Source organism: Protopterus annectens, chromosome 9.part0, assembly GCF_019279795.1.
Source record: "Protopterus annectens isolate FY-2018-M chromosome 9.part0, PAN1.0, whole genome shotgun sequence".
Classification (NCBI taxonomy): Eukaryota; Metazoa; Chordata; order Ceratodontiformes; family Protopteridae; genus Protopterus; species Protopterus annectens.
Window position 1 is genome coordinate 1,013,822,048 of NC_056743.1, and position 27,925 is coordinate 1,013,849,972.

A 27,925-nucleotide genomic window follows, 5' to 3' on the forward strand; every position below is an offset into this window, starting at 1 on the left:
TAGACTGGGAGCATTACTCTAGCTCCAACACCCTAGCCCAAAGGTTCCTAGAATTTATAAACTCAAATGCTATGGAACAACTTGTTACCACTCCCACAAGAGGGGAAAACATACTGGACCTGATCATCACCAACATGGGGACTCTATGCTCCAGACCAGAAGTGTATCCCTCACTGGTAAGATCAGACCATAAACTAATCTCACTGGATATTCACATTCCGACCCCACCCCTGCCCAGAAAACCACAGTGAAAAACTTCTCTAAAGCAAATTTCACACTCCTCAAAACCGAGGTGGAATCCTTCAAAGCCCCCGGGCCTGTGGAAAATACGGCCCAGACCGCAGAATCCTTTATAAGCGCATTCTATGAACACCTTCAGGAATGCATGGATCATGCAATCCCAAATAAAACCAAGACCCAATCCTCCAAAGGCAGACGTCCTGTCTGGTAGACCCCAGCCATAAACAAACTATACAATAGAAGGAGAAAGCTACTACATGATAGAGCAAAATCCCAAAAAGGGAAGGCATTTCTGATCAGTATTAGTAAAAAACTACGGGCAATCATAAAATTGTCTAAGGCCAGCTTAGAAAAATTGCACAGGACACTAAGGATAATCACAAGGCTTTCTTTAGTTATGTCAGGAACCTGGGTTTGAATTCCCAGATATGCTCAGAATTAGTCCAAAATGACAAAAAATACACCAAACCCACAGACATTGCCAACATCCTAGCTGACAGGTTCAGCGCAAACTTCTCCCCCCCCCTCCCCACCAAAAGGGCAAATATCTATCCCAGCAGTGTGCTGCCCCCTTGACATCCCAGATGCTCAGGTAAGAGCCGCCCTTTCCAAAGCAAAAAACACAGCATCAATGTGACCAGACGGTGTCCCGGGCTGCATCCTACATGAACTCCAAGAAGAGCTAAACCCAAACATAAAACTACTGTTCAATCTCAGCCTTACTACAGGATATGTACCCAAAGAGTGGCGTACAGCAACAGTGGTCCCTCTTCACAAAGGTGGTGCCTCAACAGATCCTGGAACCTATCGCCCCATAAGCCTGACTAGCTTGGTCTGCAAAGCTATGGAAAGGATCATCATGGACCTCATAAATAAAGATATTGGGGACCTACAGACACTGGATCCTACCCAGTTTGGCTTTGTTAAGGGCAGAGCCTGCCTCTTAAACCTGGTCGATTTCTTTGAAACAGTCACCAAGGCCATTGACGAGGGGAAGGTGGTCCACACAGCCTACCTGGACCTCGCAAAAGCCTTCGATACAATACCCCACTCGGGCATTATAGATAAGCTCACCAGCTTAAATATAAACCCCTATGTCACTAGATGGGTTGCAAACTGGATCAAAGACAGAACCCACATGGTTAGAATTGCTGGAGCCATGTCAGACTCCAAACCAGTTACAAGTGGTGTCCCACAAGGCTCAGTCCTGGGTCCTCTCTTGTTTCGTATATATTTCTTGGAGGTACAGGCCAGCACGGAAGGACTGTGGCTGACCAAGTTCACAGATGACTGCAAACTGGGCACCATAACAGACTCTCCAGCCGACACAAGCATCCTCCAAAAGGGCCTAATAGAAACGGACAACTGGTGCCAGAGCCATGGCCTCAAGCTAAACGCCAAAAAGTGTATAGTCATCCCCTTTGGCAGAAACAAAGTGCCCACAAATTACCACATAGGTGGTAATCCATTAAGTACGGAAGACGTAATTAGGGACCTGGGGACCCAAGTTGATAGCAATCTCTCATTTGACAACCACGTGGCCAAAGTGGTTAGAAAAACATTTTATATAGCCCACCTAATCATGAAGGGATTCACATCTAGATCAGGGGAGGTCATCGTGCCTCTTTACTCATCTCTCATCAGGCCCATAATTGAGTACAATGCCCCTTTTGGGATGTACCTTACCAGACACCTGCAGCAACTGGAAAGACCTCAAAAGTGCCTTACCAAGAGGATCAAAGGGCTCAAACAGATGCCATATGCTGCCCGGCTAAAGAAACTCCAGCTCTACTCAGTGGCATACCGCCTGCTCAGAGGCGATCTGTGCCTGATGTATAAAGCCATGTCCAACCTGGAATTAATGGACATGCTGCACCTCAGAAAATCCAAATTCCATCGAGCTACGCGCTCGAGAGACTTGAACCTCAGCACTGAAATAAATAGGACATGCTGGAGGGACAGATTCATAACCCAGAGGCTCCCTTCACTCTGGAATAAAATCCCAGTCCAGGTTAGGCAGAGTCCCTCATTGACCCTCTTCAAGAGGAATCTTGATGAGTGAATGGGAGATCTTAGGTTTACCCCGGGTATCACTTCTGTGTCACTGTTAGACAGAGGCACAGTATACTAACCTCGAAAAAAGGCATAGCAAAATTAATTTAAAATGGGTGGCAAAAGCCAAACACACTCTGGCTAGGTTTATAAATGCCCTAGGGCAGATAGCCTAGTATGAACCTATGAAATACTTGGATCCCCTGAATCCTGCAAAAAGCAATCACAGGAGCTAGGCATTTGGTGAGTACCCCTGGGGCAGTAGAGAGGCCAAAGGGTAAAGCAGAGAACTGAAAATGCCAGAAAGCAACACAGAAACATAAAAACTTTCTGAAAAGGGAGTGAACAGGGATATGGAGATAAGTATCCTTGAGATCCAGAGAAACCAGAAAACCCTGAGAAAGCAGCAAAGGAAACAAAGTCTGAAGGGATAACAATCGAAGATTCAGGTGAGAAAGATCCAGAATGGGTCTCAAAGTGCCCTCTTTCCTGGGGACCAAAAACATTCTGGAATAATACCCATTCCCCCTTTGAACAGCTGGCACCTCTTGAATAGTTCCCTGAGTCAAAAGATCCTGAAGCACCTCTGGAAAAAAGCTCAACTGTTCTTGAGGTGGCTGAGGAATGCCTATGGGGGTAGATTTCCAAACCATGAAATACCCTTGGCGAATGATGAAAAGAACCCAAAAAAGACAAAAAAAGAGGATGTGGCTGGGAAGAAACTGGCACTCAGACACCACCTGGAATACCAGGAAAAGAAGGCTTCTGAGCAGGAGTAGTCTATGTAGACTTAGCTGGGGGAACCCTCCTACCACCTTTCTTGCCCTTAGGAGGAGAACGAGACTGCCTCCAAACAAAAGCTTGTTTAGAAGGGTAGTTCCTCGGACCTTAGGCACAGGTAATACAAAATTTTGTTTCAGATCCTGTAACTCCTTGCCTTTCTCCTGCACGGACTTGAACAAATCAGCTGCAGCAGCACCAAATAAACATTTGTTGTCCAGAGGAGCATCCATCAACTTAGCCTTAATATCATCAGGCAGAGGCTGAAGCTGTAGCCAGGAATATCTCCTCAAAACAGAACCTGAAGCATCAGCCCTAGAGGAAGCATCTGCTGCATAATAACTACACTTAATGAAATGGCGAGCTACCTGGGAAGAAGCCCTTAACAGAAATGAGGCAGAAATCTTACCCTCAGAATCAGGAAGGTCAGAAATAAACTGACAAGCCTGAGAAAGGAAAGCCAAAACATATCTGGTCATACAAGTCTGATAATTAATAGCCCGAAAGGCTAGGGTGGCTGAAGTATAAACCTTTTCACCCAACCTTTCCATGGTCCTGGTGTTATCAGAAGGAAGAAGCTTAGACTAGGGCAATAATTTAGAAGGCTTGTTGGATGCCACAGAGACCACCGAAGAGGCAGCAGATGGACACTTGTAAAGGAATTTGCAGCCATCAGGCACTTTATAAAATCAGTCTGGTTTCTTAGGAGCAGGGGGCTGAGAGTCTGTGGCCTGAGAAGCAAAACAGAAAGCATTCAGTAAAGCAGCCACAACAGGAGGAACAGCAGAAGGTCTAGATGACGCCATTTGAAGGAGCTCATAATATCCCCTCCTGCACTTCAGGCACTTGCCAACAATCCCATTTAAAGAACTGCATCATCCTGGCAATGGTATCCCCAAAAGAAATCTCCCCAAAGGGGATTCAGGATTAGTAGACTCCTCTACCTCAGAACTGTACTGCAGAGGGGAAGGAATCTGGATAGAATAGGCCAAGGATCCATCATCTAAATCCTCATCTTCTTCAAAGTAATCCTGATCCCTAGATCTCTTGACAGGGGAAGATGACCAAGGAGGAGCCAGGACTGAGACCCCCTGAGGAGGCTTCAGGGCCAGAAGAGCATTAAATAAGCCCAGTGTAAATAAGCTGTGGTTTCCCCCTGAATGTCCGAAATGGATGTCTGCAAGGCCTCTGAGCACATGCAATCAGCTGAATCCATGCCGGCCTCCAAAATCGTCATGGCAAAAGAATCCAACCCAGGAATTGGGCAAACCTCCGGGCTTTCATCAGCCTCGAGAGATAAGTCCAATGCAGGAGGCACAGTCAAAGAATTTGATCTGACTGTTTTGGCTTTCTTCTTTGAATACAGCTGACCCTCAGGCCAGAAAATACCCCCCACAGCATCTTTCGCTAAAAGTTTTAGATGCTGGTTTTCAAAATAAACAGAGAGGGATGAAAGACAACTACATAAGGTCTTTGGAACAAAATCCTGACAAATAGTACAGGACATATGATCATAAGCACCTAAACAAAATAAGCAGTGCTTGTGATGGTCTTTATGGGGAATCTGTCTCCCAGACTGGCATTTTCCCTTTCTGGAGGACATGAAAACCCACAACAATACAAAAGTAAAAAGCAAAACAAAGATAAGGAAAAACCCCAACAGAGCAAATAAATTAATGGCTAGGTACACCAGCAATGACTCGAGGGATCAGACCAACAATCAGAGATGGCATTCGGACTGGTGTCAGATGTTCTGGGGTTGGTACATCCAGACATCACCTTTATGCCCTACACTACACGAGGAGCATATGGGTGACATACCACATACCTTAAAGCAACATGAAGGCTTTGGTATACTGGCCGGACATCGGGCCACCCTACTGTTTATGAATACTGCATAATATGGAAGGAAATCAAATTTGCCTTGAAATTGTGCTTCTGCATTTGATGTAAACAGTCCTCAACACCTGAGAAGTGACTTTTTTATTCTCTACATTACAACTCATTTGATCTCAACTAGAGTGTGCTATTGCTGATTTAGAGAATGGGCGACCTGTAGATCACCACACTGATTGGAGAATGAACATTCTCCAGCAAGGTGTTAATCTACAAGTAATGCCTGCTCAAAAATGAGTCTGTTGCTTCACAGCAGCATAGCAAGCTGCCATGGAGCTGGGACTGAAAGTAATGGAAGGTGCAGTGGTAGCATTGTCACCTCACAGCAAGAGGTTCTCTGGTTTGATTCTAGGCTGGGGTGCCTTCTGTGTGGAGTCTGCATGTCCTCCCTGCGTTCGTGTGGGTTTCCTCCAGGTGCTCTGGTTTCCTCTCACATTACAAAGACATGCGTCTGGAGCATTCCTCCACTGAAAATTGGCTTAGTTTCAAGTCAAACTTTTCCGGTTAACAAATGTTAAATAAATAAATAAATAATCTAATGGCCATCATTATTTTACACCCACTAAGCATCACTTTTGCTGTTTAGCAAGTGTAAAATGAAAAAAAAAAGTGTGTGTGTGCGTGAGTGCATATGTGCATGTGAGTGTGAGTGAGAGTGAGAGTGAGAGCGATCAAGCCATTATTTTACACTCGCTAAGCAGTGCTTTTGCTGTTTAACAAATGCAAAAAATAAATGAAACAGAAAGGATTTGTGTTAGTGCAAATTTTATGAAGGAAATAAAGTCTGAATCTCAAATGCATGTCATTATTTAATGACTTCAATCCCAGTGACTGCCAGCAAACCACACATTTAAGAATAATGGACCAAAAAATGCAGTAAATATCTGGATATTTTAACATGTTATATTTTGGATGCAAAATACTTCCTCCAACATGATTTAAATATACTACAGCAAGTCTGAAACATTAGACGGATGAACTATTTTACATCAAAAATATAGCAATAAAAAATAAGTAAAATACAATTTTACTGATAGCCCACTCTCCAAGTACAATAATGCCCTTCAGGGTGTGTGTTACTGTGTAAATAATGCTCTTCCAGGGTGGCCGTTATTTACACAGTAATACACTCCCTGTTGGGCATTATTGTTTATTTAAAAGTCTGTTTTTGTGAAGTGGAAATTTTTCCATCTATTCCTGGTCTAGCTGACTTCACCTGGTTAGAAGGTGCTGCTGATGTTGTTTCTGGACCTCATTTACTATTGGTTACTTATCAGTGTTAACTTTAATCGTCTGTGTCCTCTTGTTGTTTGCTCTAAATTTGGTGAGCTGTGCCGCAGTATGACATGACAAACCTGCCTTGAACTTTTGCAACCAGATTTGACTTGGGCAAACAACCACACATCATCTAGCAGGTGCTGCACTTAGTGGGTTTTGCAGAGTATACAACACACTGCCAAACTGCATACCACAGTGGCAAGTGCTTGCCTTGCTAACTTCCTGCTGTTCCAAAAACAATCACCTTATTCCAGCAACTTTACTTCCTGAGCTATTTCAACTTCATACTTACCTGGACCTGGCTGTACTTGAATGTGTTTGCAAGCAGATAATGGCATTACATGTATATTAGTGAAATTGGATTTAGCATTGGTACTATTATTGTGCCTCACTATGTCTTTCTCAAAAGTGGTTGATTATTTTAGTACTTTGCTGTATTGTATTGTTGATGTGATTATATTTACTAGATTAGTTCTTAACTGCTGACTATGCTGCATTTTCATGCCTGTTATTTTCAGACTTCTCTTTTAGCAAATATTTTGATGAATTACTTCTACTTTTCTTCACTGTATTCAATACAATAGTATCGGCACCTGACGTTGATGCCTTGATTAGTGTATTGTGGAATATGTGCCTATCGTACAGAACTTTTCTTGTAACAGTTTGTCTACTGTATTAAGCACTTCTTGGATAAAGCTGTTGTTGATGGTTTGTGGAATACTGTACTGTGGCATCCATATTCATTGTTCACTAATAATTTGGTACTGCATAGGAATAGTGTGATGTGGCACCCATGCCTAGTGTTCAAGCACTCATATTGTGAGTGTTTAGTTGCTCTTGGGCTAACTACTGTGTTGTGCCAAAGGTGACTGCTGTTTGGTCAGTCCTTATAATATTGCATTGTACTAATCTGTAATGCATTGTGTTGCATAATATTGTAAAATACTGTGCTGCTTCATACTGCAATGTGCAATTCTGCAATGTTTATACTGCTTTGCTGTTCTTTTACATATCATACAGCATAGGCAAAGGATTACTAAACTTCCATATAATACCAGGTGTTTCTAGACCAACTATGGCTCCCCAGTCTGCCTCTGCCCCATCTGTTGCCACTCTGCCTCTGGGTACTGTAGAGCTAGAAATGTATAAACTGCCAAGTGCTTTTTGACAACTACTTGTTTTTAACACAAAATGAGTCCACATGTGAGAGATACAAATATTCATTACAACTGGAAGGAAACCTATTCTACAGCCACACACAAGACAAACATAAAAACATCCTATGCTGAGGTGATAAAATAGCACTTGCAAAACCACAAAGATCTCATAACTATAACACTGTAAATGTCTACAACACAGCCAAACCTCAGCAATGTGTTAACACCCATTTCATACTTTTATCACCGGAACAGAAGAAAGTCATAAGAGTTGTTTGACCTGGTGCTACAGACCACAACAGCAGTCCACTCACAATAATAATGTTGTTTTATATTTATAGTGGATTCCATCATACTATATGCCAATGCACCACTTGCAAGGTTAAGCAAAGACAGGTTGACAGTCAGCTGCCTTTCACGTGCTAGAACTTGTTGTATCATCTAGATTGCTCAAGTCCTTTCACCCAAAGTACGAACATGACACAGTCACTATTCATAAGGAACCGAATGGCTCTCAAAACACACCCTTAGACTCTAAGGAGACAGACATGATGAAGCTTTCCAAGCATCTCTCCAACAGCTGGACAAGAACTGGTCTTGAGCAGTATTCTACTGTCTTTGAGAATGATGCCTGATTTGTAAGCATAAGATGACAGACTTTAATAACTTGGTTACTGGTGTCTTTCTGAGAGGATCCAATAGGCTTTAGCCTACAGTGACATGGTAGACAACCCACCAATTTTACATGTGATGTTCTACATCAATGGACCCTGGGAACTGCAGACCCATGCTATGGAAAGAATTATCATGCAAATGATTAATAATGATACAGGAAACCTTCGGACACTGGATCCAGTCCAGTCTGGTTTCATCAAGGGCAGATCATGCCTACTCACGTCTGGTGCACTTCTTTGAGAAGGTCACCAAGGCAACACATGAGGGCAAAAACAGTGCATACTACTTACTTTGACCTGCCTGAGGCATATGACACAACATCATACCCAGGCATTATAAAACTCATAGAATTAGGCATAACCCCCTATGTTATGCACTGGGTAGACAACTGTCTCTCAGATAGGACCCAGGAAGTTAGTATGGGGAGACCATCTTCACAAAGAGGCCAACTACTAATGGAGTCCCTCAGGACTCAGTGCTGGATCCACTCCTTTTTGGTATTTACTTCTTGGAAGTCATGGCCAATGTCAAGAGCGTCCAGCTGACAGTTTACAGATAATTGCAAACTGCGAACAGTCATAAAATCCCCCCCAAGATATTAACATCCTACGGGAAGGACTAACACAGGCAAATGACTGGTGCCACAGCCATAGTTTAAAACTCAGTTCCAAGAGGTGCATAACAGTACCCTTTGGGAAGTTGGCCATCCTAAGAAATTACCTCACTGGTAACACACCCATAAGAACTGACCTGGTAATCAGAGATTTGGGGACATATGTATAGTAACCTGGCTTTTGACCAACATGTGTCTAAGGTAGTAAGAAAATCATTGTATGCTGTTCAACATATAAGTAATGCCATGGCATCAAGGTCTGAGGAATGTGTATCTGGCCCTCATTAGACCCATCATGGAGTACAATGCCCTTTCATTATGCACCCGACCAAGCACATGCAACACATGGAATATCCACAGAGGTTCCTCACAAAAAGACTATAGGGTATTAGCAACATGTCTAATGCAGACTGCCTCAAAGCCCTATCCCTATACTCCATTTCCTACAGACCGTTGAGATGCAATCTATGCCTGTCCTAAAAGGAATCCTTGGATCCCCCTCTGATGGACCTTTTCCATATCCGCAAAATGAAGAGCACAACAGCTACTCAATCTAGGGACTTGGCTTGCATCTTAAATAGGACATGTTGGAGGGACAGGTATGTGTCTCTCAGAATTCCCCTTGTCTGGAACAGGCTTCCCGTCCATGTGAAGCTAAACTCTTGTCTAACCCTATTTAATTGTAATCTGGACCACTGGATAGGAAACTGGAAATTCACCCTGGTCTGGCACCTATGTCTCTGATGGAAACAGGCAGCTTGTAAATCATAACCTAAGCTTACATATAACTCTTAAAATAACCACAAAACTTGTGGGACACGTTGTTGTCATTAGCCTAATACAGACCTATGAACCTATACTAGTTAAAACATTTTCAACCTCATAGTGTCATTTTTAGTCAGAGTTTATTTAGGCTACCTACCTAGTAAATCTGGCAAATATTAATGTAGCGATGTTCAGTGCTAGGGAGCCTAAATAAGAGAATGCCCACTCTTGAGGCCTTCCTTACTCCAGAAAATGTGGATATTTCTATTGTCATTGAAACCTGGCTCAAGTGTAATGACAGCACTCCCTCCTTACCAGGTTTTACTAATTACCACATATATGGGTCCACAAGCAGAGACAGCTGATCCCTGGGCTTTGTATTTGGTTTCTGTGTTCCTCCATTTTCTTGTGTGGCCAGAGGTAGTTTCTTTACTCACCAGTGGGAGTGGGGAGTACTGAGCTGCTTGTTTGTCCTCAGAGGAGTGGTTAGAAGCAGCAACTAGTAATTTGTCGGCCATTTTGGGTAATTTCCTGTTTTTTCCAGCCCATTGCTATAAAGCACGCGTTAGCGCGGAGCTGCTACCGTTGCACACTAGGGCAGCGCTGGTTAATCAGATTTAAACTATTAGGGCTACCTAAAGTCCACTCTTCAAATTTTCCCTTAAAACTACCTTCCTCAAAGTATACTACTGTTCTATTTAGTGTATCCTACAACTATAAATTATCTCTACTTGACTCCCAAGTAGTCTATTCTCTATCTGTATAGCGAAGCACTTGCTCCTACAGTACTTATCACCTCGATACAGCACTGTTGTTATAGAAAGTACCCCAAAAAAGCAAACCCCATTTCTCGGTCACCCACATCCCCCAGAACCTTTTCTTAAGTTTTTCTGTCTATTCCTTCTAGCATGTTGAGGGATCAGTTGCTAATGTCCTCTCCTGCTCAGCTGGTGAACCTGGGAATATTGAGGCAATGTTACAATTGCCTTCTCCTCCTCCCACAAAACACAAATACATGCGAGAGATGCAACTATACGGCCAAACTGGAGGCTGAGCTCTCTCAACATAGGACTGGCATGACCAGACAGGAGGAGAAGGTAACCACACATACTATAGACCCAGTCTCACATAATACCATCACAACCTCAAATCATACACATAAACACACAAAGACATACTCGGAGGCTCTGATCAAAAATCTACCAAAACAGCAGAGGCCACCAAAGCAGACACCCAAACAACTACCACCTCAGAACACAACACCTGCAACACATAGACCACACAGTCAGAGTGTAAAGCAGTCACAGCCCTTAAGGCCAAACACAATGCCAGACACACTAGTCATTGGTGACTCCATAGTCAGACACACTGACGTCCCGCTCACCAGACTGAGTAAGGAGAAGGTCACAGTAAGCTGCCTGTCGGGTGCTAGAATCCGCCACATAACGCATGCACTCAGGTCTCTCAACAGCAGGTACAAGTACGACTCAATCATTGTCCACGCTGGTGTTAACGACCTGAGACGTACCTCCTTGGACTACATGAAAAGAGACATAGAGGAGCTCTCTGATTATGTAGCCCAAGCAGGTATGACCCTGACCTTGAGCAGTATCCTACCTTCACCAAGAATAATGCCACAATACAGAGATAAGATGATCAGCTTTAACAATTGGCTTAAACTCTGGTGTCATTCAAAGGGGATCCAATGTCTGTCTACCTGGGATGACATGCTGGACAAGCCACGCTGCTTCAAGGGACGGCTTGCACTTGTCACCCTGGGATTCCGCATTTTGACCAAGGCTCTTGCCACCCCCATAGTGCCTTTCTAGGCAAGGCTCAAATTCTCAACCTACCACCCTAGAACAAAACAAAGAAAAAACTAAGGGTAATGCTGCTCAATGCCAGAAGTCTCAACCTCAAGATGCACGCACTCGAGGCCCTTCTCAGTATGGAGAACATCGATGTCTGTGCTGTGACAGAAACCTGGTTCAAGGCTCCTGAGAGCACCCCAGCACTATCAGGTTTTACCTCATATCATGCTCCGCCCCAAAACCCGGACAATACCAAGAAAGGAGGAGGGTATCCATATTCATCAAGGACACCCACACCTCAAGATTGGTGGCATCGCACGATGCATCGGAAACCATCCAGGTGCAATTAACCATAGGCAAGACTGCTCTGCAATTTGTAGCATGTTACAGGCCACCCTCGCAAACTCAGGAACCTCATATGGCCTTCCTGAAAACACTGGAGGGATAAATGTATCTCGAACACCATCATACTAGGTGACTTCAACTACCCTAATATAGACTGGGAACACTACTCAAGCCCAAACACTCTAGCCCAAAAGTTCCTGGAATTCATAAACTCAAATGCCATGGAACAACTAGTCACCATCCCCACAAGAGGAGAAAACATACTTGATCTCATCATCACGAACATAGGAGCACAATGTTCAACGCCGGAAGTATACCCCTCACTGGTGAGATCTGATCACAAACTAATCTCGCTGGAGGTCCTCTTCCCGCCCCCACCCGAAATGAAAAAGACCACAGTAAAGAACTTCTCGAAAGCCGACTTCACACTTCTAAAGACTAGTGTGGTCTCCTTTAACGCCCCTGAGCCGGCGGTTAACATTACTCAAACCGCTGAAACACTTACAAATGCCTTCTACCAGCACCTGCAGGGCTGCATGGATCAGGCAATCCCAAGCAAAATAAAGACTCTTTGTACCAAAGGCAAGCGTCCAGTCTGGTGGACCCCAGCCATAAACAAACTCTACAACAAAAGGAGAAATATACTACAAGATAGAGCAAAATCCTTAAAAGGTAAGACACCGCTGATCACTATAAGTAAAAAGCTAAGAGCTCTCATAAAATCATCCAAAGCTAATTTTGAGAAAAAAATAGCTAAGGACTCTAAAGACAACCATAAGGCATTCTTTAGCTATGTCAGAAACCTAGGAGGAAACTCCCAGATATGCTCAGAATTAGTTCAAAATGATGTGAAGATTACTGATCCTACAGACATTGCCAACATACTGGCTGACAGGTTCAGTGCAAACTTCTCCCCTCCCCTAAAGGAGAGATATCTATACCAAATGATTGTAGCCCCCAAACATCTCTAACGCCCAGGTGAGAACTGCTCTCTCCAAGGCAAAGAACACAGCATCCATGGGACCTGATGGTGTCCCCGGCTGTGTGCTCCATGAACTCAACGAGGAATTAAACCCACAGTTAGGACAGCTGTTTAATCTTAGTCTCACCTCCGGATACGCACCCAGGAGTGGCGACAGCGACTGTGGTCCCACTCCACAAAGGCGGTGCCTCCACCGACCCTGGAAATTACCGTCCCATTAGCTTGACAAGCCTTATCTGCAAAGCCATGGAGAGGATCATAATGGATCTCATAAATAAAGACATAGGGAACTTGCAGACTTTGGATCCAACCCAGTTTGGCTTTGTCAAAGGCAGATCATGCCTTTAAACTTGGTTGACTTTTTCAAACAGTCACCAAGGCCATTGACGAGGAAAGGCAGTCCATACAGCCTACCTAGACCTGGCGAAGGCTTTTGATACAATACCTCACTCGGGTATCATTGAAAAACTCATCAACTTAAATGTAAACCCATACATTACAAGATGGGTTGCAAACTGGCTGAGTGACAGAACCCACAGGGTCAGAGTTGCTGGCGCCATGTCAGACTCAAAGCCTGTCACAAGTGGTGTCCCACAGGGCTCAGTCCTGGGCCCACTCTTGTTTGGCATCTACTTTTCTGAAGTACAAGCAAACACAGGAGGGTTATGGCTGACAAAGTTTGCAGATGACTGCAAACTGGGCCGAGTTGAAAACACATCCGACACAGATATCCTTCAGAAGGGTCTCTCAGAAATGGATAACTGGTGCCAGAGCCATGGCCTAAAGTTAAATGCCAAGAAATGCATAGTCATACCCTTCGGGAAAAATAAGGTTACCCCTAGCTACCATATAGGTGGCAATCCCCTGAACACAGAAGAAGTTATTAGGGACCTGGGAACCCAGGTTGACAGTAGCCTTTCATTCGACACTCATATTGCAAAAGTAGTTAGGAAGACCTTCTACATTGCCCACCTTATCATGAAAGGATTCACATCTAGATCAAGGGAAGTCATAGTCTCCCTATACTCATCACTCATCAGACCAATGATCGAGTACAATGCCCCATGCGGAATGTATCTGACCCGACACTTGCAGCAGCTGGAGAGGCCACAAAAGTTCCTCACCAAAAGGATAAAGGGTCTCAAAAATCTGTCTTATGCTGCCCGACTGAAAGAACTCCAGTTATATTCAGTTGCTTACCGCTTGCTCAGAGGTGACCTATGCCTGACATACAAGGCCATGTCAAACCCAGATTTGATGAACATGCTTCATCTCAAAAATCTAGATCCCTCAGAGCCACAAGGGCGGAGACTTAAACCTCGACACGGTTATTAATAGGATGTGCTGGAGGGATAGATTCATCACCCAAAGACTCCCTATGCTGTGGAACAAAATCCCGGTTTATGTGAGGCAGAGCACCTCGCTGGCCTTGTTCAAGAGGAATCTTGACCAATGGATGGGAGATCGCAGATACACCCCAGGGGTTACCTCAGTGTCACTGCTCGACAGAGGCACAGCAAAATAATGGGCATAGTTTCTCCAAACTAAAGGGGTGGCGTAAGCCACAAAACTATGGGCTAGGCTTATAAATGCCCTCGGGCAGATAGCCTAGTATGAACCTATGAACCTATGACGGTGGCAGTGTGCCTGTGTTTATCCAAACAAGCATTGCCTCTAGACTATTCAAACAGGACAATGATACTGTACTCCTCTGTGTCCTAGTATCTGTAAACAAGACCTCAAATCATATCCTGGCCAACTACAGAACACTGTGTATGACACATACAAATCACAAAGTATGCTTTAATAAACAGAGCTCCATCTCCAGTGATCAAAACAACACTGTATGGGACTTTAACCATCCCTCCATTAGCTGGGAATCTTAAACTGCAACAAACAAACCTGCACAATGCTTTGCTTGACTTCTTCAATGCAAACTCCCTTAATCAAGAAGTACCCTCCCCAACATGAGGCACAGACATACTCAATCTTGTCTGATCAACATGGCCTCCATTTGCTTCCCACCCATTATCAACCTTTCACTAGTCAACTCAGATCACTGCCCTGTAACACTGACCCTATGGTCCCACTACAGGTCTTTCTCCAACCTAACCATCTTTTAGTATCTGTTCAGAAGTGATTCCTGGGGGGGGGGGGGGTCTTCTCGAAGGCCATCTTCTTTATGCTTGCTGCTGATTTGAACCAGTTCAAAAGCTCTCTTCTCCCTCCTTGATGACGCTGCAACAAAGTAGGGAGTGGTACATATTCCCAAAATTTATATTTCCATCTCAACTCTCCATAAATACAATGTCAAGTTTAGTAAGAATCTCCTTCTGATGGAACTCAACCAAAATCAAACTCTAACAATGAAAAAATTCACAGCCTTAAAGAAAAGAAAAAAAAATCTCATCATGCTAAAGAACTGAAGAGCAAGATCAAAGTCTACAAAGCTAATTATGAACTAAAAATTGTTACATCAGAGAAATGGCCAGAAGACATTCTTCAATAATGGAAAAAACTAGGGAATTACACTCAGCATGCACCAAGCTTACTTTTAATGTGGTTACCAACTGAAGCCCCGAGGACAAGGTCAATATCCTAACAGACATACTTCGCTCCAGATTCCACTTCCCATTGCCTCCAAATACAAAGTATCCAGGCCACAACCAACCTCTGGAAATTACCTCTGAACAGATACTAAAAGTGATCTCTAGGCTCAAAAGCACCACCCTCTGGGACCAATGTAGTTTTGTGGAGAGGAGGCAAACATTTGCAAATATTAATAAAAAATAATGATTCAAAGGAAAGTAGAATGTAAGAAAATACAGCTATTATTGGTAGGTCTTGATGCACAGAAAACATTCCATCAGAGTAAGCTGGGATTTTAAGAGTAGAGCAATGGAAGTGTTTGCATTACCTGATACAATAATAATGTTAATTAGTAGGATATATGAAGGATTAGAGGCAAAAATTGACTTGGGAGGGTTCCTCTGTGATGAGATGTGCTTGAACAGAGAAACCAGGCAGGGGTGTCCTCTTTCCCCTTTGTTATTTGATTTATATTTAGAACCAGTGCTAAAGAAAATAAGGGACTCATAAATGCTAGAATATAATTGGTATGGTAATCAAGAAAAATTTACATTATTTACAGATATTATTCCATCACTGATAAATTCACAAAAGGACTTTAGTTGTTGTGCAACATTTTGAGACTGTTTCAAGTCTTTTCAGGATATACAATTAATGAAGATTAAACAAAGGCTATACCTGTAAATCATGTACCCCCACACAAATTGGTTCAGCAATACCAGTATGAAAGGGGATACAATAAGATGAACTATTACGAATATGAATTAAAAGGGCTTCTGTTATGGCAGCTAAGGGTATGTGGGAAGAGACTAAACAAAAGACAATACAACTGAGGAATTAGATAGTAAGATACAAGTGGTGAAGATGTTTTAGTCCCTTTAAGTTTTACTACAAGTCAGGCAACCACAGAAGTTGTGGACAATAATTAAGGAGTTGAAGGAACCTATCTAGGAGGGAAAAAGGGCAAGAGTCAAGTGGGGCAAGATAGTTTAGGATTACCTGATTTGAAGGGGTATTTTAGAGCTATACAGTTAAAAGCAAAAGGTTATAGTTCAAAGTGGAAAGTGATGATTATTAAGCAGAGAAGAAATTCAGACAGTGGGATATTGGATGTAGGTCCTTAAGGAGAATAATAACAATACAAAATATTATATTCAAAGTAGTAGTAAATATTGTAAAAACTAAGCCAATGCAAAAATGGAGAAGAGAGATTTTGCTAACAGGGGATGACTGCAAGAAGGGATACAGAAAATAGGCAAGAGGGGACTGGAATTTTGTGGAGAAAAGTGGAAAAGGAAGTAAGGAATTGGGAGCAAATAAGTAGAGGGGGAAAGGTAATAGAATGGAATGATGCCAAGATGATGTGTGGACTCTCCAGCAAGAGACCACCTTCCCTACCAGGAATTGATATCAGAGTACAGGAAAAGGAAAAGGGATAGGGGAATCCTAAGTGAAAGACCTGCTCTGATAGAGGTTTTTTTGTTGAATGTAGAACAGAAACTGCTGCTGCTGTTTTTGTTGTTTTTCTTTCTGCTTTTCCCGGTTAGGGGTCGCCACATTGGAACTCCGATCCGCTAATGATTGGCAGTAGATTTTAACAGTACTGAGGTGCCAACTCGATGCCCAACCTTCAACGAAGGCATGCCCATTCACGCATGTCTTTCGAACGCTACTCGACCGCAGGGAGGACATGCAGACTCCACACAGAAGGCGCTCCAGCCGAGCATCGAATGGGAGAACATCTTGCTGTGAGGAGACAATGCTACCGCTGCACCACCGCAGCTTACAAATGGATAATTAGTAGGGCATATAACATATTGCATGATAACCAGAAGAATCAATGAGAGGAGGTTAGAAAAGACTGTGAAAAGAGACTGTAAAAGCAATTTACACAGAAACAATGTGAGGTCATATGTATGGTTCCCAAGTATGCGACAAAGTCCGTAAGGCTTAGGATTTTTGCTTGGAAGTGTTTGCATATGTATTTTTATAAACCACACAGACTTCAATGAATTTTTCTTCAGATAGACAGCAAATGTTGGAGGTGTGATGAGGAAAAAAAGAGGTAACTGGGAAAACTGGAAATGTACAGCTGTCTAAGAACTTACCATAACAGTAGATGTCCTACTGATCAGGTTGCAGTATTCTTAACCAGTGGTTTATCACGCTGACGTCCGACGGGGTGCCAAAGCTTTACCTCCCAAGGACTGTACATCCTACACTGGCTTGCAAGCATAGAGGTATACAGACAGACGTACAAGTGTAATTCCTCTGACTATCTCCAAGCCAGTGGCTTAAAGACCCAGAGAAAGAAATGGTCAGCTAGTAGGGGTGAAGCATGAAGTGGTAAGAAACCCCCATTGTTTTAGGGTACTGTCTACAGGGGAGGAAAAGAGGGAGACAGGAGAGAGAGATGGTTGAAATAAGTACAGAGGGGGGAAGGAGGGTGAGAAGGAATACTGCAACAGTTATCAGTAGGATATCTACTGTTATACTAAGCTTTTACACAGCTGTATTATACCCTGATTGAAATCACTGTTGTAGTATTCTTAACCAGTGGGTGATTCCAAAAGCTGAAGGGAATGTAACCACGGTTGGCTAATAAGCAGCAGAATTATCCAAGAGGCCATGAAGGACTTACCTACCAAAGGCAGCTCTAGACCCTGAAAAGCGTCAATATTGTAATGTTTGGTGAAACTGTGCACAGAAGACCAGGTGGCAGCTTCCAGTATAGCCCGGGTATCCACCCCTTTGTAAAAGGCCCCAGAGAATGCTACTGCCCTGGCAGAATGAGCATGAGGGCAAGGATTTGCCATACAGAGAATAACAAAAACAATTACCTTAAAGATCCAGCTTGCAATGGTTTGCTTAGATGATGGCTGGCCCAATTCAGAATCCATGAAAGAGAAGTTGTTCAGACCTTCGAATAGAACTAGTTTTGTCCAAATAGAATTTTAGCTGCCTGTAAACATCTAGAGAGTGCAGTAACCTTCCTCCCAATTTTGTGGACTAAGAAAGAAAGTATAATGGTTTATGGTCTCATTGAGACACAGCTCATTCACTACTTTGGACATGAAGAGTTAAGCCCTCAGGGTCACTTTGTCCTTGTTAAAGATAAAGGGAGGAATGGCCAGGAGCACCTGAAACTCTGAAATTCTCCTACCTGAAGTGACAGCAAGAGGAAGAATAGCTTTTCAAGTGCAGAATTTGAGATTTGTTGATGCTGCTGGTTAAAAAGGAGGTAAGATAAGTTTTTCCAGTACAAAGTTGAGGTCCAAAGGATGGATTATGAGTTTCTTTGTTGGTCAAAGATGCAGAACCCTCTTAAGGAATAAGCCTGATCCCAGATGTAGACAAGTGGTGGATTAAGAGGTAAACAAGCACAGATGGCTGACCGGTGGGCTTTGATGGAATAATAACTTAGACCTGTATGCATGAGCTCACACAGATATTTCAGTATGGAAGGTACCTCTGATCTGCTGGGGTCCTGTCCATTCATATGGCAGCAAAATGAAAATCTCTTCCACTTGACTATGTAGGATTTTCAAATGGTAGGTCTCCTGGCTTCTTGGAGAACCTGAATCACATCCTCTGGGAAAGGGTGCCTGTAAGGGATTAAAACTATATAATCCACAGTGTTAGGTTCAAGGATGACAGGTTGAAGTGCAGTAGAAACCCTTTCTGTTGTGGGATGAGATTCACTTGAAGTGGTAGTTTGTAGCACATGCCCTTGGCTAGATGAAAAATAAAAGGGAACCAATGCTGTCTTGGCCAAAATGGGGTCACTAACAAATGTTTTGTTTTTAAATTTTTGGTCTTTAGAATAACTCTTTGTATGAAAGGTAGTGGAGGGAAGGCATAGAAGAATTTCCATGTCCACTGAAAGGAGAAAGTATCTGTCTTCCAAGATGAGGGGTGCAGAAGAGTGGAGCTGTCTGATGAGGCAAATGGGACCATCTGAGCTGTGCACCCCAGTGCTTAAGGATGTCCAGGAAAACCTATTTGTTCAGGGTCCATTCAAAAGGGTCCTCCAAGGTCTTGTTTAATGCTTCTGCCAATACATTGTCTTATAACGGGATGTATGTGGCTATTAGCAACATGCTTTTCTCTCTGGCAAGGTCAAAGGCTCCCTTTGCCTACATGCACAGTCGGTGTGATCTGGTTCCCCCCATACTTATGTACCACGACAGTTGTGATGTCTGTGAACACTAGTAGGAGACCTAGTTTCCAGGCATGACAGAAAACTTGAAGAGCATGGATGAGAGCCCTCATTTCCTACAAGTTGATGTGTTCCTTTAGTAGTTTTGTCTGCCACCTGCTCTGTACTCGGTGGGTCCCTGTCCAGGCCCCCTACGCCTCATCTGAGGCATCTGTGTATACTTTTTGTACTGGGATTGGATGAGTGAAAGGGAGTCCTGGATTGAGTATCACCTGGTCCTTCCACCAGAAGATTTTACTTCTGAGGCAAGGTAATAGAATAATCACAGTCTCTAAAGGGTGAGAGTGTTGAGACCACACTATTTTTAGGTACCACTGGATTTTCCACATATGCAGTTTGGCTAGCGGAAACACTAGGACAGTAGATGCCATGGATCTCAAACTTTAGGATCTCCTTGGCGGAGCATTGGCTGAGTGAGTCAAGGCTGTGATAGTAGTCTGCAAAGCTCTGCACTTTTTCTTGAGGAAAGTAGGCCTGCATCTATTTTGTATAAAGCCTAACAAGGCCCTGAGTTGGCTGCAGAGAGGAATTCTTGCAGTTGACTATGAACCCCATATGTGCGAGGAAGCTTAGGATGAACTGGAGATGCTGCAGAAAAGTCTGTGGCAACGTAGCTTGCATCAACGGAGTATCTAAACAGGGAAAAATCTGGATTCCCTGGGTTTGGCAGAAAACAATTACTGGTGCCACACACTTTGTGAAAACTCTTGGGGCTGAGGACAGCCCAAAAGGCAAAGCAGTAAACTGAAAGTGAGATGCCCCAGAATAAAATATGATGAATATCCTGCAAGGGGACAAATTGGTATATGGAGATATGAATCTTTCAGATCTAGAGATACCTATCTAGGTCTAATCTTGGAGAGACTCATGGCATCAGGATTATGGTCTAAATGTGTCATAAATATATACAATACAAATATATTGGCATCTCAGATGTGTTCACATTACCTGTGTGCAATATGGGTTTTATTGATAAAAAGCCCCCCCCCCCCCAAAAAAAAGGTTGCAAAATAAGTTGCTGGATAAGTTAAAAACAGTATTAGTGCTTTTTTTTGGGAAATAGGAACTCGCTCACACTGACCACATACCTGGCACCCTCCTTAAAACAGACACTGTCATGACAGACCTTGGCCCTTTTGCAGATAAACTCTCCTTTAAAAAACATGTATCCGCTATTATTAAGAAAGCCTTCTACCTTGCCTGAATTATTACTAAGGGAATCTCCTCTCTGTCCAAGAAGGAGATCATTCCCCTCATCAAGCTCATACCAGAATACAATGTGTCCTTAAGCATGTACTTACCTCAGCATCTAACCCAACATGAAAATGCAGAAGTTACTCATAAACAGTCTTGGACAGGAACTCCTTAAAGATATCCAGTCTATGTAAAAGTCCTGTTTCTCTTTTCTGTCTCCTATGGAATCCTATATGGCAACCTATGCCTAGCATACAAAGGTGTAAATAACCTACCCTGTCTGATGTAATGCATATCCAGAAAACTAGTAACTCAAATATAAGATCAAGGGATCTAAATTTATATAGTGACATACATAAGACTTACATAAACATACAAAAAACTTGTTGGCATAACAGATCTCTCTCCCAAAGAACCTCCACCTGTGGAACAAGTTCCATTTTTTTTGTCAAGCATAGCACTTCCCTCACTATCTTCAAGTCTAGCTTATACAAATGGATAGAAAACTGCAAACTTTCCTAAGGCCTAGCCCCTATCACTTATGAGGAGGGAAAAGTAGTAGCTGGGTGTATCAGTGGAACCACAGTGGTTAGGCTTCATATGGCTTAACTTATCTACTGCCTAGTAGGAACCTATGATCCTATGAATCCAAGCATGTTCTACACTCTAGCTATCTGCAAAAGACTGGTGTGGGTAAGGCATGGTATCTTCGCATTGCAGAATGCTTTTTGCACTAGAATGGGTTAGGTGCTTTCTGCCTCACAGATCCAGGATCAGGCACTCAGTCCTGACCTCTGGTTACTGTCCATATGGAGCTTCATGTTCTTGTCATGGCTAAGTGGCTTTTCTTTGGGTACTCTGCCTTCTTCTCACCTCCTAAAACATGCTGGCTGACTGACTATCCCAAATTGTACACACATACACACCTCCTTGCTGCCAAGGCAAGTGCTGAAAATGAAAAAGGGTCTATGGATCCGACAATTTAAGTGAAGGGCAAATAGATATTCAGAAATATAAAAAGAAAAGACAGGCAAAAAAAAAAAAAACATACATATACTGAAAAAAGATGGGCAACTTATGTGAAGTGACTCAATTATCCACTGATGTGACAGTATTACGAAGGAACAGCTAAAGCATATATTTCATTATTACCTGGATTCGATCTGGTACACCAGTACTATCCATCCGGCTGGCCACATTCACAGTGTTACCCCAAATGTCATATTGAGGTTTACGAGCACCAATTACACCAGCAACAACTGGACCAATGTTTAAACCTATAAGACAAAATTGAGAAGCAACATTTAAGGAAAAAGGGAAAAATGGAGACAACTGTGATCAACACAGAGTCTCAAAAACAAAATAAAAAAAAGTGAAGGGGAAACACTGAAGTGGAAACTTTGGTAATGCACACAGGATGCAAAATTAGGACATGAGTTAAACACCTTTATTGAATTGTCACTTGTGACATAGGCAAACTTCCATTTATATAAAGTTAATCAAATCATATTAACAAGTTTACATTTACAAACATTATACATCATATATATTGTTCTATACCATATAATCAAGCCAACATTATATAAATTGTTCAGCTCCTGCCCTCTCTTAAACCTCATTTCTCCTCCAAAGTATTTCTTTGCATGTACTGTTCCCACAATTTCCATTTCTTATGTAATTTACTCTTACCCTTTTTTTAAAGATCACACTTTCTTTTCTTTTACCTTGTTAAAATGTTCACGACTTCAAATATAGTTGGTTTAGACTTTTATTTCCATTTCCTAGTAATTCCTTTTTTTGGTAGCCACCAGAATTAAACTTAGCAAGGCCTAACTATGTCTAGGCAATGCAACCCTGTATCCCAGCTCAAAAAATAATTTCCTTTGTTACAACCATTAGATCTCGAAGTATTCCTGACGCAGTACTCTGATATGAATTTTTAAAGTCTAGGAAAAACAGCTAGGACCAGCTCCGAGGTTAATTGTCACTCCAGACACAAAATATTCTCAAAGAGCAAAGTAAAGTCCAGTGATTAGAAATGCTGGGCAGGTAACAGTAAGTAGCAAACTTGTTTACTTAGAATACACAAACCTTTCAGGCCAATGCCCTTCCTCTGTGTGTTACATAAACCACTATTCACATACATTTAAACTAAAACCTTCATGACATAACCCAATCACACGAAAACAATTAACTGCATATTCATATGTAAAGACATAAAACACATTTTAAAACATGAAAAATTCCCTGTCTAAACTAAGTCTTGCACTCTAAAATCATAAAAAAGTACAAAAAATATATATAAAAATGTATATATATATTTTTGCATATTAAAGTGCATATATCAATCATTTACAATAGCTCAACAGCATTTGTCTCTTCTTTAGTATAGGTTTCAAGCTCGCTGCTGCATTAATACCAGATAGAGTCTCTGCTTGCAGTCTCACTACACACATACTCTAAAGTCTCTAGTCTGTTATTCAAGTCACCTCTTCTTACACTCCTATGCACAATGCTTATAACTCTAAACTTAAATTCATGGCCTCTTCCGTTTTCATCCATGTGTTTTGCAAGTGCATTGGTTTTAGCATCCCTGTGTATTTCAGATTTATGTTCCGTTATACGAACCTTAAGTCTTCATGTGCACTTACCTACACAGAAAGGATGACACTTTATATGGGTAGCAAGGTACACTCCCCATTAGTAGTATAGCAGGTAGCATGATATTTAAATGTATATTTTACATTTGTTAATGGATGTATAAACTCAACACTATTTATGATGTCTTTACAACAGGAGCAGTTATAACAAGGCAAAGTGCCTCCTTTATGTGTTAATTTAACATTTTGTTTTTTCAAATCCTTATGACAATGGCATTTTTTTTAAGTTTGCACAGTATCTGTGGGCAAACTGGGGCCTCTCCCCCACCAATATTTTCAGCTCTGGCATAGAGCCTTCTAATGTCCAATACTTAGATATAATATTTTTAATATCATTAGTCCTTCTATTAAGCCTAGTTATGTAGCGTAAGGGACCTGGTTGCCATACATAATCTCTAGGGGGCCTCTTTCTTTCGAAAATATGTTCTTGCACTACCCTGCTTATCATTAACCACATCAGTTTTAGACTCTCAAGTGTAGCTGCATCATAGCCTCTGTGTTTAAATTCATTTACCATTTGGTCCATTGGAGTTATTCATTTTGTATTATCTGTATTCAAGCGACTTGCACTAAGTAGCTGACTCCTAGTAGTGCTCTTAAATATATGTGTTGCATGCATACTTGTTCTATGGGTGCACCTATTTGCATGTACATCCTTTTGAAAAATAGAAGTTTAAATACCCTTACTAGCTTTCTCTAGTTTAACATCTAAAAAATGTACTGTGGTTGATGAATAGTCCAATGTAAACCTCAGGAAATCAGTAGATGTATTCATTAGTTCTACAAATGCTGTTAATTCATCAGAGTTCCCCTTCTAAACCAAAAAGACATCATCCGCAAAACGCACGTACAATACAAGGTTGTGGACAAGTCTCAGGGGATCTTTGGACATAGATTCTTTCCAAAATCCTACTACAGTATTAGTGTAGATGTTGGTCATTAGGGTACCCATGGCCACACCTGCCTTCTGATGGTAAACATTTCTGATCACTGGACTTTACTTTGTTCATTGTGAATTTTTAAAGTCTGCCAACTCATTACATTCCGAGAACATACTCTCCCAAGGAAAACTTTCCTCTCCATTACATCTCCAACATTTGCCATCTACCCGAGGACAAATTTTGTGGAATATCTATGGAACCACGTCCAAGCAAAAATCCTAAATCTTCTAGATTTTGTTGCATATTAGGCAGCCATACATATGTCCTCCCATTCTTTATTTGTGACCTGCTTATCTAATCTCTCTTCCCAATCTTTTCTGATCTCCTCTACTTGATTCCTATAACTATTTTTTAATATTTTATATGGCCTACAAATTATTCCTTTTTAACAGCAGCTTCCATTCTAGATTAAATTAAAAACTCAACCAGTGCAAGTTATTTATTTAGGATTCCCCTATCCTTTTCTCTTTGTCTATACTCTGATATCAATCCCTGATGGTGAAGTCAGTCACTAGCCTGCAATCCAAATGTCTCATTGACTTCTTTCCATAACATTACCATTCTCTTTCTAATTATTTGTACCCAATACCTCAGTTCCTTTGACAGTTTTCTCCAGGAAATTCCAGCCCCCTCTTGCCTATTCTCTCTACCCCTAATTGCAGTCATCCCTATCAGCAGAATCTACATTATCCATTCTTGTGTTGGTTTAGTTCTCAGTATACTTTCTGCTACTTTAGGAATACAGTATTCAATATGACTGCTGTTATTCTCCTTAAGGATCTGCATCCAAAATCCCACTCTATTTCTTGAATTACTTCCATCAAATTCTTATTTAAATATGACTTACAGAGAAGTTGGTACTGCTGTTTTCCAGTTCACATACATTTGTGCACTGTAGTGGGAGATTACAGCAGATGCAAGAATTATCATTACTGCATTATACATAATTTGTAACAGAAATAGATTACTGGCCTATCTAGTTTGCCTGAATACTGCAGCTAATCCATAAGCAATTAACCCTCCCCCTTCCTCTCATTCACTTCTGACCATCTTTGAAGACACTAAACAAAGTCATTTCCCACTCTGGAAATGTACTGCTTCACATAACAGCTTTCTGTGTAAAATAAAACTTCAAGTCCAACCTGAATCTTCATATTAACTCCTCCCATCCATCAGAGACTCAATGATCCTGTGTGCTTATATTATGTATGCATCTCTGCATTGTGCAGCAAATATTATCTAGTGCTGTTGGCCTGTTCTTTTAAAATAATTCTACCACCTGTGTTCTTCCTCCCTGTCCTCATCTGACTAATGACTGCCTTGTGGTATTTATAACCACACATGCAGACACTACTTCAGCAGAGGTCTCAACAATTCTCTATGCGGATATAAGATGAGGTTCATCATTAGATTAGTTTTGCAGTAACTTAAGATTTATGGGATGTCCATCCAAGGATCTGACCACCCAGCTCAGCATCCAAAGTTTAAGGGTACTTTCCGTTTGCCATAGTCAATGTACAGCTTGAGGAGCACATTATAAAATCAGGCACCAAAACCCTACAACCCTTTTGCCAAAGCGGGCTCTTCCCTGTTGGCTTCCAGTGATTGACGGTCAAGCTAGCACTTCACCAAGGTTGGGCAGATGAGTGCCCTATTGGGGAATAACTTCCACTACATCTTTTTTGTGCTGTTCTGTCAGAAATATTTACTAAAGGTTAGAACTGGTATTTCTAGTGGTTCTCACTAAAAAAAAAAACTGCCTCAAATCCCACAATTTTTGTTCACGGTTCTGTGGGGGAAAGGTCTTTCAAATTAATTTTTGTGAAAAAAACTTTTATTTTTGATCAGGACTTGTGAATAAGGGCTAGGACTCATGGGTTTGGGGGGTGTCTTTAAAAATGTTTACCTCATAATTTGTTTTTCTTGTCAGGCTGTTTCACTGACTATCCTAACCTTTGCTACCATTGTCAGGCACCTTGTTTTAGTAGACAGACAGTCCAGAGTCCTTATGGTAATTTCCTTATTATTTATATTTTGTGAGGAAAAATGTCACTTTTCTGTTATAATGTGTTGATAGGGGCTGGGGCTAGTGTGTTTGATGGTAGTCACTAAAAGGTTTAACCACAGTACTTAGGTTCCACTAGCTACTTGTCAGTCAGACATCTTTTCGGTAAACAGACGTCCTGGGTCCATGTGGAGATTCTCTTATCCTATATAGTTTTTTGTAAGGGAAAGTGCATCTTTTCTGTCAAAAAGTATTGCTAGAGACTGAGGCTAGTCTATTTGGTGGTTGTGAGAAAAACTTTTACCTCAAAACTTAACTTTTCAGTCAGGAGGTAAGACCAACTCCTCAAAGCTCTGCTAAATGTTTGTTGGACACTTATTAGAAAGGGTACAAGAACCTGGGTTCCTGTAACTTGATTGTTCCCTCCCTGAGCTTCAAAAAGAGAATTGTTATCTGGACAGGGCTTCATTTCGACTCCGACTTCACATGGATGACTTTACTGTAGCCCTCTGCTCCTCAGAACATTCAGCACTTTCCCTTGGTCCTTCTGGTGCTGCTCCTCAGAAGGCCACTAAGGACCAGGAGGACATGCAGATCCTCTGCGGCAGCTCAGCTACAGTTGCTGGGTAAGACAGAACCACTTCTGTTGGCACTGGGGAAGAGACCATCTAAAGTTCCTTTGCTGAGCTGCTCATTCCAGGAAAGGGACAGTCCTTTGAAATGCTCTCTTTTTTGGGGGCGGGGACAGCCTTCCAGAGAAACTCAAACATAGGACCAGACATTTATCATTAGCAAAAGCAGATAAGGAAAACTGGCTGGACTTTGCAAAATTTTATTTAAAGTCTCAGTTTTTACACAGAGTCTTCCCTTCATTTAAAGATGACTTGTTTCAGTGGGAACAAAAGAAATACCAGAATTCTAGCAAAAATATTATGTTTTGCTAAGGTGGATTTTCCTCAAGCTGTACCTGTTCTTCCTGTGTTGCCAACCTTACAGGATGCTTTCTTTGCAGCCAATTTGCCTGACAGTCAACCACCTGCTCCCAGACAGTCTGATAAATTATACAATGTGCTCCAGTCCCACAAATTCCTTTTTATAATCCCAGGTAAGAACCTGCAGTAATTTCTTGGTCAAAAACAGCTTCTGCCAAACTCGGTGTGGCAGCTGGCCCTATTCCTTACATGCTTGGAAAAACCTTGATACATTTGGGAAGAAAGTTTATATTTCTTCCACTTTAGCATTCAGAACAGTGAATTGTCAGGCACGTGTCTAAGTTTCTGCTGGTTTCCGTTGACAATTTGAGAAAGTTAATTGCTGCCCACTGACGAAAACATCTCTGAATTCTGTAGTATCCTCTTTGTCATAGGTAACAACACATTTTTTTAAAATGTGCTCATGACACTGCAGGTGCTGTCTGTAGAGCAGCTGTCACCGGATCAGTGATATGGTGATTTGTCTCTCTTCTTTCTCAGAATTTACCAGAGGGTGTCAAAGTTGAGATCGTGAATACTCTTCTGGAATAAAGAGGTGTTATTTGGTCCTTCCTCTACCAAGGTCCTTAAAAGGTTGAATGAAAGGAGTAAAATTACTTCGGGGGGGTTACCCAAATTTTAACTCTGTTTATCAAAATATAATAGAAATGTATCTTCCAGAGCAGGCTTTTTTTTTCTGTGAAAAAGAATAAATGTTTCCAGCAAGGCACAGCCACATGAAATTTCAACAT

At 41.8% G+C, this 27,925-nt stretch overlaps 1 protein-coding gene across 1 annotated transcript in view; it reads right to left on the reverse strand.

Moving 5' to 3' along the window:
- The window catches only part of ADCY6 (adenylate cyclase 6), a 1,739,117-nt gene that overhangs the window by 97,115 nt on the left and 1,614,077 nt on the right, over positions 1-27,925 (reverse strand). The window contains exon 22 of the mRNA XM_044083802.1: positions 21,749-21,873. Coding sequence (XP_043939737.1) covers positions 21,749-21,873 — 125 coding nt within the window. The remainder of the gene's footprint in view (positions 1-21,748; positions 21,874-27,925) is intronic.